General features: G+C 40.2%; 1 protein-coding gene across 1 annotated transcript in view; it reads right to left on the bottom strand.

The window, feature by feature from the left end:
• Positions 1 to 1,759: 1,759 nt before the first annotated feature.
• The window catches only part of GPR63 (G protein-coupled receptor 63), a 42,472-nt gene continuing 29,532 nt past the window's right edge, over positions 1,760 to 14,699 (bottom strand). The window contains exon 2 of the mRNA XM_036249026.1: positions 1,760 to 3,620. Within this exon, the coding sequence (XP_036104919.1) occupies positions 2,217 to 3,476 (1,260 nt within the window). The 5' untranslated portion in view covers positions 3,477 to 3,620 and the 3' untranslated portion in view covers positions 1,760 to 2,216. The remainder of the gene's footprint in view (positions 3,621 to 14,699) is intronic.

The raw sequence follows: 14,699 nt of genomic DNA, 5'->3' as shown, positions 1-14,699 counted from the left end.
CGATAGTGTTTATGTTCTGTAAGATCCCTATGGGTGCAACAGTTTTACCTGTGAGTAATATAAGTAGAACCAAAGAGGTAGGTGACTATCATCCTCAGATGATCCCAAAACAACATGTTAAAGAATATGCTTGCGTCCAAAAAAGGTTCTTTAACTGGAAAATGAGTTCCAACACCATTACAATCGCAAGAGCAGGGTTTCCAGGGTCTTTTGTGATGCCATCAATCCACAGTCCTAACTCCCAATGCTGGGCCACGTGCTCTCCAGACAGTCAAAGTTAAGAAATAGCTAATGAAATAAAGTGTAAAAAGTAATACTGGAGACCAAAGAGTGAGGCTGACGTCAACTGGGCTCTTCAAAAATCCCCTCTCTCACTTGGAGGAGAGCACATGATCGTTGGGCTAGACCTCAGATTCATCTCATCTAACTCTCTGGTTGTACAAATGAAGAAACAGAGGCTCACTTTCCCCACTGGTTACCAAGCACTAAAATTCCTAAAAAAGATGCTATAAATCCACAAAGTGTCCATGGTTAACTTACCTTTTGATAAAGCCCATGATGTAGCCACGAGGCTACACTTGCAGCCCTTCTGGTCTTCGTCTGCAGCCCCATCCCTGTGAGCTACTTTATAAAGTGTATCAGTGGCTCCAGAGAGAAGGGGACCAAAGGGTCTGGATGCATCTAGGGGTCAAATCATCAGCAAGAGAAAAATAATTTTCTCCCCAGATCTGCCCTATTATAACCTGCTTCTTTGTAGGAGACTCACCTCCGAGCACATTCACAAACTCCAGCCCGGCCATGGGCAAGCACGGACAACAGGGCTGTCCTAGAGGCCCTAAAACATTCAGAAACCGTTCAACAACTGGAAACTCCAAATCCACAAGGCCAAGGCTCACACACAGCTGTACTGAACATCTCCGTAACTGTCAGTCACTTGTTTTGTAAACCAAAAAACAATGACCTTATTTCCTGATAGCATTTGTTTATCTAAGATTTTAAAGTTCCACTGTGAAAGGTTGTGAGTGATTTCACTTTATTTTTATATTTCTCAGACTTTCTGCAAGTTTCACATTTCTTTTTGTAATAAAAAAAAAAGTTATTTTTTAAAAGGTTTTATACTCTTAAAAATTAAAAGGATATGCAAAGTTCCCTTCTGGCTGTGAAACACCTGAACCTGAATGTGTGTCTGCGTGGCACAGTGACACAGCATGGCCTCAGGGACCCGGCAGGTGTTCTGGATCCCAGCTCTGCCACTCACCTTGGGCAGGACTTTAATCTCTGAGGCTTGTTTTGTTCACTTATAAAAAGGAAGAAATAACACCTACCTCACAGGATGCTGTGAGGATAAAATGCACAGTGCCTGGCACATGTTAAGTGCCCACTAAGTGGGAGGTCCTTCTCCCTGCTGGACCCAGTGAGAATCCTTGAGTGAAAGGAATCGCCGCAGCCCACACCAGCCACCCCTCACTGGTGCTCTGTCTCCTGGACTTTGCCCTATTGCTCTAAAGAATCGCTGTTGTGCTTAGAAAATTTCTACATTTCTATGTTCTCTCCTTGAAAACTATACATGCAGATAAAACATTTTTTTAAAAACTATCTTCCTAGAAATGATGTTTCCTACAGCACAGCATGTCATGTATAAAAACAATTCTGAAAGACATGACTGAATTAGTTTGTACATTGTTTCTTAAAGTGCACCAAAGTAAATATTAATGACCTTCAAAATGTCACTAACCCCCTTGGGTTATTTTTTAAATAAAAGTAAATATTTATCTACTGAGATGTATGTGGTTTTTGGCTCCAATTCGATGGCAAAAAGCAGCAGAGTCATCCAGAAGAAAAAGTATAAACTCAACTAATCACACCTGAGCAGCATACCAAACACCTACCATTCAGTGTAACTGTAGGCTCAATAAAGCACAATTCTGATTCCTACTTCCCAAACAAAATCAACGAAAGAAACAAAAAACCATCTTCCCGCCCTAAATCAAGGGTTTCTCTTGAACCCTGGAGGTAACATCTGTGATCACTTCCCTATTGTGTATCCTTGGTAACAGAATTATAACCAGTCATCATTCTTTCTTTATACTGCAAACACACACACTTACACACAAACCTACAGAAAACAGTAAAGTGGAAGTGGAAAAGCCATGTGAAAGAATATTCAGAGTTAGATAAAGAACAACCATCCCCCAAACGTCAGGCAGTTCCCACATTCACACCACTGTCCGATGTTCCCCACACACGTAGACAGCACTGGGGCGTATCCGTCGCCTTGTGTGACCAGGGAGCCGTGGCAAAAACTTGAAGGACTTGGGCATCATGTCCAGGCAGGCATCATGGAATTTCTTAATCCTCCAGTAGTAAATCAGCGGGTTCAATGCAGATTTGAGGTAGCAGAGCCAAAGTAGCCAGGTGCTAATCTCAAAAAAGTTGTGCTTATAGTAAAAGTGCTTATTGAACGTTGCCACAAGGCTGTACGTGGTGAACGGGGCCCAGCAGACAATGAAGACAGCAAAGAGGATCAAGATGGTGGTGAAGGCACGTGTTTTAAAGCCCATGTCAATGCTCATCTGGAAGGGTCTCTGCAGACTCATGAGACCCAGCTTGCTGGCCTGGCTGAGGCATATACCCTCAGGGTAGCTATGAATCCTCAAAGCATTGTGTCGAAGAGTGTTGAGTATGCCCATAAACGAATACAGTATCACCAGGAAGGGTATGAAGAAAGAAATAAGAGAAATCAAAATCACATAAGCCTGGTAACCTGGGTTGGTTGTGTACCCAAACACGCACTGGGGGGCTCGGGAAGGTATCTGCAGGTCAGGGTTTCCTACAGCCAAAGGGAAAGCTATACAAAAGGAAGTCGCCCAAGAAACTGCAATCAGAACCTTAGCCCTATACGGATTTAGCTTATCCTGCCTCTGGACTATAATAAGGAACCTATCAATGCTAATGATGAGCAGGATGGCTACTCCTTCAATTACAAACAACCAGAAAAACATAGCAGATACCCTACAGAAGAACTTCCCAAAAATCCATCTGGTAGTAAAAATAGTTATCAAGGCAAAGGGCATGTTCAGCACGGCAAGTAACATGTCTGCAAACGCCAGGCTGGCGAGGAGGATGTTAATGGCAGAGCGCATGGCAGCTTTTTGGTAAACCATGAGGCAAACCACCAAGTTCCCGAGAAAAGACACAAACAGAATAAATATCATGATAGCAGAAAGGATGATTTGGAGAGGCAAGTTTAGGCTCTTATAAACTGCTGGTGTTGCGGGCACAGCTGTGCTATTCACGGTCAGGGAACTCATCGCCGTGGGAGCCATGATCTCAAAACTGTACCTCAGCAGCGGACCCACGCCAGGATGCTGGAGTGGTGGCGGGACCGTGATGTTCACGTACGTGTTTTCATAGACGACGAACGCCGTGTTGGTTGCCCCAGTGTGGGACGCAGCCAACACCGCGGAGAAGACCATGGTTCCACTAGGATGGAAGGCGACAGCGGAGAAGCAGGTGTTCTGCAAGCATCTCAACACCGAGCAGCCGTGTCATGTTTCGCTGATGGGCTTGGAAACACATTCTGAAAAACAGAGTTCCATCTTCCGCAGGAGTCCTTCTGCCTGAAGAGAAGCCCAAAACATGAAAGGCAAATGAGAAATGAGCTACATAAACAACATTTCACGTCTTACCTTCCATCGTAAAGGATCAGCTTGGCTTTTTTTAACCCTTCAAAAATATTTATGGCTCTCGCACAGGCAACTCTAAGATACTGCTGTTCTGTTGTTTTATTTCTAGTCAACCGTGAAGGAAATTTCATGACATTCATTTATGAAGTGAAAGTGGAAAGAACTAAATGTATTACCACTTCAAAGTTAAAAGTCAGAACCTCATTGTTAATTTTTCTTCTAAATTTCCAGTGGTAGCATAGCCTTTCCAAAAAAACTGAACTTGGTTTTCTATTTATCACTTTTACTCTAACACCTACGAGGTTATTTTTCTATAAAGGTCTGAAACAGTTCTCTGTCTTTCTATTTCTCTGTGTGCGTGTGCGTGTGCGTGTGCGTGTGTGTGTGTGTGTGTTGTGTGTTTTTTTTTCCAGAAATACCACCATCACCATCCTGGAAAAGTTATTCAAAAGGACAAGAAAAATTATATGTAAAAAGTCCTGATCATATTTTTAAGACGTCTTGTCTTCTCCCAAAGCTTTCTTTGATTCTCATAGTCTCTCATCTTTCCCATGACCATCAATTTCCATCCTTTATTTTGTGATACAAATACTTCTATCTGAGAAAATAGATGAAATTGAGAAATTTCTTCTCTCTGAAACCGACTTTATTGTGTGTTAGCAACTTGATAGAAGGTGCCAACCAAGTAATAAAGGGATTTCTAAAGGAGATGACCATTAAAATATTCAGCAGCAGAGAATCTATTCCAGAAAATATACATATACTTGGTTATCTTACTCTGAAAAGTTTCCTATCACTTTTCTCTTATCCTTACCCTCATCTTCCGCAACTCTAAGGTTTTCCACAGGCGACTTTATTAGTCTATCATCTATCATTAGTCTATCAACCCATTTTTGTGACGTGGGTTTTTCCTTCTCTATTTCAGAGATAACCTCTTTAGAAAGAATTCTCTTTGGATTTCTGGCTAGATTCCTAAACCCTAAAGATTGGGAAAATAATAAATGCAAGGAAGCTTAAAATAACACTGTAACTTGTACATTATTTGGACTTAGACATTGATTTTAGGGGTAAATGCCAAAAGGTCATTTATTCATTTCTTGGTGTATGGAGGGTGGAGGCACCCCATTTGACAGACCCAAGATCCAGCAATGTAACCAAATCATTAGCTCCCTATAATATGTGTCTCTTTCTACAATCCCCTCTGTGGCCAGGGCTGCCTTTATAAATAAAAGAATAATAATCTGCTCATTCAAAGTATTAATTTTACTACTACTCTCACGTTTACAGCTTAATTTTGTTGTCCCTACTAGATGTTATCCACCTTCACATTTCCACTTTGAAATGAAAAATAACTCGGGATAAGATGCCACACTAAACCAATGAGTCTCAAATTTTATTAACCACGAAGGGCTAATGATTAGGGAGCAGCAGCAGTTGGAAAGCTCTACACCATGGGCGCCATAATCTCTCTCTTTAGAACTACCTAAACATACTTTTAAAGAAGAATAAAGACTGTGCTTGCTACATAAATCAGCCTCAATACAAGTTTATCTATAGAAAAATATTATAAACAGGCAAATGTGTATCTTAAGCCTAATCAAACAGCTATAATTGTGCTTGACCAAGTAAACAAACATTTACTCATCCTGAAGTAGTACATGCTTTATTTTTCATCATTTTTTATTAAAATATAACTGGCATACATAAATTTTATTCCAGGTATATAACATAAGTTGATATCTGTACACATTGTAAAATGATCACAATAAGTCTAGTTAACATCTGTCATCATACACATTTAAAATTATTTTTGTGATGAAAACTTCTAAGATCTACTATTTTGGTAACTTTCAAATATGCAACACAATATTATTAACTATAGCCACCATGCTGTATACTACATCCCCATGACTTACTTATTTTATAACTGGAAGTCTGTACCTTTTGACCCCCTTGACCCATTTCAACCACTCCCTATCCCCCACCTCTGGAAACCACCAATCTATTCTCTGTATCTATGAGCTTGGGTTTTTTGTTTTGTTTCATTTAGATTCCACACATAAGTGAGATTATACTATACTTGTCTTTCTCTGTCTCACTTATTTCCCTTAACATAATGCCCTTAAGATCTATCCATAATGTTGCAAATAGCAAAATTTTATTCTTTTAAATGGCTGGATAATATTCCATTGTGTGTGTGTGTGTGCGTGTGTGTGTGTGTGTGTGTGTATGCATATGCCACATTTTCTTTATCCATTCATCCATTGATGAACACTTAGGTTGTTTCCATATCTTGGCTATTGTACATAATACTGCAATGAACATGGGGGCAGATATCTTTTCAAGTTATATTGCCATTTACTTTGGATAAATATCTAGAAGTGGAATTGGTGGGTCATATTTAATTCTCTATTTAATTTTTGGAAGAACCTCCATACTGTTTTCCATAGTGACTGTACCCATTTACATTCCCACCAACATTGCACAAGGGTTCTCTTTTCTCTACCTCCTCACCAACACTCACTTCCTGCCTTTTTGATCATCATCATTCGAACAGGGATGAGGCAATATCTCAATGTGGTTTTGGTTTGCATTTCCCTGCTGATTTGTGATGCTGAGCATCTTTTCATGTGCCTGCTGGCCATCTGTATGTCTTCTTTGGGAAAATGTCTATTCAGATCTTCTTCCTATTTTTTATTGGGTTGTTTGAGGGGGTTTGCTATCGAGTTCTGTGAGTTCTTTATATCTTTTGACTATTAGCCCCTTATCAGATACATGATTAGCAAATATCGTCTCCCATTTGGTACACTGCCTTTTCGTTTTATTGATGGACATACTGTAAAACACTTAATTTCCTAGACCTGGTTGAAAAACAAAAACAAAAACTGGAATGAAGCCAAAGCAAAACCACATTTAAAGATACTTTTTAGGTTGTTATATGTACATATATAACCCCATTACTATAAAACTTCTAACTCAATTGATTCAATTACTCATTCATCGAATATTTATTTAAGAACCTAGTATGTGCCAAGTACTAAGAGACAGCAATGAACAAATGGTTTCTGGATTTCTGGTTAAACAGGGCAGACTGACCATAGACCCTGCATCTCAAAATCACAATGAAATGACAGTAGAGAAATTTTTTAAAACAAAATGCACAACTCAAAAGGACAAGAGGTATGAATGAAAGACACATCAATAGATAGGGATTTTTAAAAAGCAAAAAACAGATGGTGTGTGGTAACTGACTGAACAGTCCAGAACAGAGAACTCCTTTTCCTCAATACTTCCAGGGAAAGATGCCTAAAAGAAGCCGACGTACCCTATAAGTCCCCAGAGAAGCTCTGGATTGAGAAGTACCAATTAAATAAGAAGGTATTGCACACAAATTCATATTCTTTGCCCATAATAGGCCTTTACTACATGTCTAGAGATTCTAATTAGAAAAGGAGAATGGTGCCCGGCCAGTGTGGCTCAGTGGTTGAGCGTCGACCCATGCACCAAGAGGCTGCTGGTTCGATTCCTGGTCAGGGCACATGCCCAGGTTGTGGGCCAAATCCCCAGTGGGGGGCATGCAGGAGGTGGCCAATCGATGTTCTCCCTCATCGATGTTTCCATCTCTCTCTCTCCCTCTCCCTTTCTCTCTCTCTCTAATTAATAAAGAAAAAAAGTTTAAAAAAAGAAAAAAAAGAAAAGGGGAATGGTAAACAAAGAACACGCCAGTTGGAGGCAAGTTTACTCCTATTCTCTTCTGAGATGGGTAGAACCAGAAATAAAGAGCCAGGCATTTCACCTCAAAAGTAACCCAAATTTCAACTTTAATTAATTAAAAACAAAACAAAAAGCAATCACTTTCAGGGGGCAACCAGCTTTAAAATTAAGATGAATAGTCTACAAATAAATTTATATCACAATAGCAATGTCCACTTTTTGGAAACTGAATTCTATTATTTTTTTGGTTTATCTGTAGGTAGAGTAAATAGAGCTTTGAACAAACTTACCAAAAGAAAATATGTAACAGTTAAATGCATTGCATGGGGTAGGGGAGGGCTTAAAGTTATTTGTATATAGAGAATACCATCATTGCACTAAAATTTTACTCTTTTTCAAGGCATATCTAACTTAAACCCTATATGCAATAAAACTAAAGGGAAAAATGCTATGTGCACATTTTAAGTATGAACCATAAGCAGTGTTCTATTTATACCACTGTTCCATTTCTGATATATTTCTAATTCCAACCAGAATGTTCACCACACATACAAAAATAATTTTTAAGGAACATTTAGTTCTTCCATGGACATTTTTAAAATTAGATTATTAAGCAGGAGGATTTATTTGCATTCATATTACTTTTCCCCACAAATACTGAGGAGAAATTAAACTAAATGTCAGCAAGGGCTTTGTTTCAAGGAGAATATTCTAAATGACTTCTGTTCACAATCAAAACCGAAACACAAGTGGCAAGAAAGGTCAGCATTAAATAGAAAGGTATATTACTTATAATTAAAAACTAAAAAAAAAGAAATTATTTTTTTAAGTGGCTAATAGAAGATTAACCTACTGGAACCTTTGTAAAAATACAAAAAAAGAAATAAATGAATAAATAAAATGATGAGCCTTATGGGTGACAGGTTTTATTAATATTCCTTTTGTCTCCTATTTCTATTTTTATTCTTGGGTTCACATTCATTAGTCATTGTTCTGTTGAGAATCTTTACCTGCCATGAAACTATTACTGGGAAAAATACTGGCCAATTTAATTTCATCAGCCTTTTTGAATAGTTCACAGATATATTACTTACCAGCCATGAATGTTTCTCACAATGAAATTTGACTGTAAATTCATCTGGAGTGAAATATCAAGTCTTGTTAGATAATGAACCTAGAATCTTAAATCATAAGCCTGCCCAGACGTATAACTGCTATGTTAAAACTTGAATATCTCCTGTTACCACTTATAAACTATTTGCATAGGACAAGGGTGGCAAGTTTTGTTTTTTACACCTAAAGGAGTACATGGGCACTCAGACTGAAATCCACATGCTAATTAAAACCAGTCATAATTTAGTCTGATTTTAGAAACACACATAAAAAAACTTCTTTAAGGTTTAAAAGCATTGCCCTTTTTCCTCTCATGCCATAAGCAACGTCCTCCTGCCCACTCCTTCAATTACCTGCTTACAGATACCTGACGAGTGTGTTTTAATGGCCCAAAGGTCACTTCTGAGTTCCAGCCTCACGTACCCAATTGCTCATTTACTATCTCCACCAGGATATCTCAAAAGCATCTCAAACTCTGTGTCCCCTCTCTAAGCCACCCCACACCAATGTTCCCGTGCTCAGAGAATGGGTCATGACCCACCTGGTTATACCAGCCAGAAACCTAACGGCCACCTTTACATCTTCCCCCCTCAGCTATAATCTGTCCTATCCCCCAAGAACTGTACATTTTCAATATTGTTCCCTTCAGGCCACTTCTCTACATCATCCTGTCCAAACTACCAAGAGCTCTCAAAAGGCCGCAGTTTTTGACTGGAGTGTTCACAACTGAATTCCCAACACCTGCAACTGTGCCTGCCACACAGGGGGTGTTCAGCAAACATTTGTTAAATGAATAAGCCGCCTCCTGCTGCTATCCACCCATCCGTGCTCCCTGTTCACTCAGTGCATCCTCACTCTTCCCTGGTCCCAGACAAGCCAACCCCCACCCCTGTTCTACTGTCTCCTGTTAACATGTACTTCTCTGTTATAATACTCCATCCACAATCCTTTTACAGTATCCGTGGCACCCCTTGGCTCATGCTGTGTCCATGTCCACCCCACTCTGCCTCTGCCCCAACTGGACAGCAAACTCCAGGAAGGCACCGATGTGAAAATATACATATATATATTTTTTTTGCTCAGCACTGTATCCTGAAACCCAGTTAATAGCCTGGCACATAGTATATATTCAAAAGCTACTGAATCACTAACAAAAAATTCTGTTATCATATTCACAACCTAATGCCTCCTTTTATTCCCTATTTATGAAACCCTTAAAAAAGTTCATTCTACAGTATTACCTTTATAGTTCTTTACTGAAACATTTAGTGTATTTTGTTTATTTGGGAAGCAAGCCGCAGAGATCAGCAGAGTAATATACACAGGAACAGATAAACAAGTACCTGGTGAGATATGACCATCAGGGCAGGTTTCTGTCTAAGTAATGAGTCACAGAGTTGCTTTTGTCTGAATATCTGTGTCCCCTCAAAATTCATATGTTGAAAACCTAATGGCCTGATGTGATGGCATTCGGAGATGGGCATTTGGGAAACGATTTTGCCATGAGAGCAGAGCACTCATTGATGGAATCAGTGCCCCTATAAGAAGCTCCCTAGCCCCTTCTGCCACGAGAGGATACAGTGAGAAGTCTGCAACCTGGAAGTGAGCACCCTGCTCTCAGACTTCCAGCCTCCAGAACTGTGAGAAACAAATGTCTGTTGTGTATAAGACAGCACCCAGTCTGTGGTACCTTGTTACAGCAGCCCAAACAGGCTAAATAAATAAATAGGACATAATTATATTAAACCTACCGTCTATCAGTTATGTGAATGGAGGCATCAGGTTCACAGAAACTAGGGAAATATAAAACTAAGATTAAAACCTGAGAAGTATTAAAAATAAAACAGTATAATAAAAGTCAGAGCATTATAAAAAAACTCTTACAGACTATGAAAGGGCAACTAGGAAATGAGAACAAGGTAGAGAAAAGTTAGAAAAGCATCTGAGACCCTGTTTACATGCCTCTCTATAGTCACACAGCTCCACCTGCCACCTGGGTGTCCCTAAACCCCCTGGACCTCAGCTGATTGCCCAAATCTGACCTACACAACCCACCAAGGTTCCAGCTCCTCCAAATGCTTCTCAACTCATATTACATGCCACATTGTGGGGCATGAGATCTGCTTTCCACTGGCCACCCAGAGTCGCTCCTCATCCCAGTCCAAGAGTGAAGGTCTAACAACACTCCATGGCACGCATTTCAACCATGGAGATGCAGGAGACAGAAAGGATGCCTCTTCCTTACAACCCTGTCTGACCACCAGGCCTATGGAGAGTTCTCTAAGTCTGTCTGGAAGATAAGTCACCTGGTGAAGTTGTGGCCAGATCGGTAACACATTGCCTCGCATTGGCTTTTCCTTCCTCCTTGCTTCACTTACTAGCCCCCTCACTCTTGCTGCCCAGAGATTGCACTTTCCGATATAGTCTTCCAGTAAATTAGCTTTGCCTCAGGCGATTGTGTCTAGGAAACGCCAGCTAAGAAACACCAAAGCACTAAAAAGATACTAATCTAAAACAGAATTACTACTACTTTTCTTCTGTACCCTAATTGCAGTTAATGACCTTGCCATGTATTTACTCTAACCCAAAGCCTGTGAGTCAAACACCATTTCTTGTCCTTCTACCAGCACACCAAACCACTCTAGCCTGCCAATTCTACCTCCGAAGTAGTTCCTTAACTGTTTCCCTCCTCTTACCCCTAAGACCAAGTCTCTAGTCCAGGTGGGAGCCTCCTAAATGGTGTCTCTTCCTCAGTCTTGCTCTCCCCCTTTAAATTCACCCATCAAACTGCACCCACATGAATTTTTTTTTAAACCACAATCCTAACCATTTAAACATCTGATGGATCCCCATCAACTACTGCAATGGTAATCAATCTTTTTTCTCCTCAAACCTCAGGGATCCAACATACTCATAACTGATAGGAATCCAGGGGCCAAGGGTATACGAAAGGACAGTCAGCAAAAATACATGTATCACAATGTCTAAAGGAAATTCTGCTCTCCTAGATTATAATATATCTACCTACTTTTTTTTTTTTCTGACTCTTGCCCCTCCTCTCATCATCTGGTAAGAACAGGGTCACTGGGCCAGGGAGGCCGTCACGTGACTGCCAAGCACTCCATCACCACGCAGTGGTCATTCTGGGAATGGGCCCATGACACCTGCTGGTCCCTCTACCTAGAGGACTTTCCACATTTCTGTCAGGTCCCTCTCACACCTGCTTACTTCCTTTAAGATATCATTCTCTCCAGGAATCCTTCTCAAGGGTACACATTGGACTAAGCACCTCCCCTCTGTGCTCCAAGCATACTCTGTGCACACCTCCAGGGTAGCAATGTGTTACAGACATTATCTCCCCAGGAGCATGGCACCTGTTAAGTTTTAAGTTTTGTTAGGTCTTTAACTAAGGCCAGGTGGTGAGGAATGACTGATTTTAAAAAGCAATCTGGAATTCCTCTGGATTGAATACATTCTGTAAATATAACTATACCCACAAAGTAAAATAGCCATCTCTGTGAATCCCTTTAATAAAATAACAGAACTTTAAAATTTAGAGATGATTTTAAACTTAGAGGGAAAAAAAAGTATCAAAAGAAAGAACATTTCCTTTTCCTAATCATCTACTTCTACTTCCAGTTTCCCCACATATATTCCAAATACTGGTTACACTTTAAAGGTTTTTTAACCTAAATGATCAATATTTAGGAGTCTAGTTAACTCAGTAAGACATGATTCTGACACTTTAAGTGTAATTTATGAAGACTGTAGAAACATGGAGAAATGGTTATAATGTAAAGTCTTTAAAAATGGGATAGAATATTGCATATAAAGTATAATTGTTTTACACACACACACACACACACACACACACACACACAATGTTCAAAGGAAATAATCACCCAATGCTAAAAGTAATGTTAATGGTGGTAGAAATATGGGCTGTCTCTTTTCTTTCTACATTTCAATGTGCTTTTATTATTTTTGTAATATAAGTAATTAACTTGAATCCTAAAAAATATTTTTAATGTATCTGAAAGGAAGCATAAAGCCATGCCTCATTAAAATTCTAATAGAGTAAAACCTCATTCTATAAGGACTGCTCATTATAGCTGAATGACCCAGGTAACATTAAGGTGAGTGAACTTCGCCCCCTTTCTGACAGACATGTTTGGACAAGCACTATTCACTCTCCTAACCTCTTTAGTTATGCTGTGATGTCCTTACAGATGCAGATCAGACATACAGGATTCAGGGCTGAAGGACTCCGCTTCCTAACTGCTCTGCCACTGTACACCCGAGCGCTCCCAAAAGACTGCAGAAAGACAGATTCTGAATGGTGTGCTTTTCTTAATGGGACATTTCCAAGAGGTTCCCAATGCCTGTGCTTTTAGCTAAAGCCATGAAGAGCAGTGGCTATTCGGCCCCAGCCTCCACCACTCAGCAGAGCTATTTCAACCTCAGCTTCCACTGCTCCTCTTGCCCGAGGTGTCCTCAGCCTCCACCCCCTCCAAGTGCTTCGACTTCCTGCAGGGCAGGCTGCTGATGTTCTCTGGAAGGACTTGTCCTTGGCACTGGCTGTCTGCTCCCCTTCCCCCCACCCCCCACACTTTTTTTTTTTGGTACATGCCCCTAGCAGGAACCGCACCCAGGACTCTCTGGTCTGCAGGCCGATGCTCCAACTGCTGAGCCAAACCAGCCAGGGCTCCTCCTTCTTTTCCCGTGTCTTCTATCTCCTATCATTTCATTCATACTCTGATTTGAATGAAAGGATAAGCCTTTAATATGAAGCCAGTTGCTGTCTTGTTCCTTGTGTTTGGAATGACAAATGAAAAAGTCGCAAATCTGCAATATTACCTAGGAACTTGCTACTCAAAGAGTGGTCTGTGGACCAGCAGTAGCTGCAGTACCTGGAATTTTGTTAGAAATGCAGAATGTCAGACTCCAGAGCCACTCAATCAGAACCTACATTTCAGAGAGATCCTGAGGTGACTACATGGCACATTAAAGAGAAGCACTGATTTAGGTGTCTCTGGCTCGGTTGTTTTCAGTTGCCAAACCTCTACAGCTCTACTTACACGTTTGATGCTGTTCTAATCCAAGGAAAATAGAGAGACTATGCCCGCCCTTCACCTGACCAGTACATCAGGAGCACGCTCATCGCTCACTCAGAGTCCAGCAGTAAGAATAAAGCTGTGAGGCTATGCAGACTGTTTAGATCTGTGCTTGAAGGGCAGGACCTTCTCCAGGGCTGCTGAGGTTTCAAGCGAGGTGAAATCAGCTAAACTCCGCACTGGCCCAGACTTGTGGATCCTAGGTGCTTCAACATGTTTTCTGAATTCCATAAAAATTACATTCTGTATTATGTTCTATCCTGTATTTCAAACGTGTTTAGTATGTAAATCAAGTGTTCAGAAACTGGAGAGGTTTAGGGGAAGCCCAGTCAGAAAAAAAAATACTCTTGCTGATTCTTTCTTCCCTTCACTGGTTCGTAGGTGAATTAAACCCTGAGGCAACACAAATAGCCCCTAATTCATGAATTGAGTACTCACAGATTATCAAAAATTTATGGGCAAATGTATTAAATTCGTTTTAAAAATCAATAATGGAATTATTTTGCTCCAATTTAAATAGATTCTCTCCAGTATTTAGAATAATATCTATATTTTATATCAGAATCTCAAACAGACACCAAACCAAGTAACATGTACTTTTAAACTTTCTGTTGAGATCACTATAGAGTCACAAGAAGTTTTCAGAAATAATACATAGATCCAATTATCCAGTTTCCTTGAGTTTCTTGCAAAACTATAGCATATATCACAAATGAGACATTGAAAACAACAGTCAACATACAGAATAGTTCCATCAGCACAAGAATCTCTCCTTCTGCCCTTTGATGGTCACAGTCGCCTGACTCTGGGCCACCATTAAACCATTCTCCATGTTTCAAGGATGTTCTATGAATGGGATCATACAGTATGTCACCTGGGGGACTGACTTTTTTCACTCAGCGTAATTTTCTGCAGAGTCATCTAAGTTGTTTCATATATCAATAGTTGGCTCCTATTTCTTGCTGAGTAATAGCCCATCAACCTACAACAGTTTGTTTAACCATTCACCACTGTGGGATAGGTGGGCTGGTTCCAGTTTTTGTATATTATATAGAAAGCTACAATGGCCCTG

The sequence above is a fragment of the Molossus molossus genome, unplaced genomic scaffold (genome assembly GCF_014108415.1).
Source record: "Molossus molossus isolate mMolMol1 unplaced genomic scaffold, mMolMol1.p scaffold_m16_p_8, whole genome shotgun sequence".
Classification (NCBI taxonomy): Eukaryota; Metazoa; Chordata; class Mammalia; order Chiroptera; family Molossidae; genus Molossus; species Molossus molossus.
Note: the sequence above shows the minus strand (reverse complement) of the source record. Positions and strands in the feature narration are given on the sequence as shown.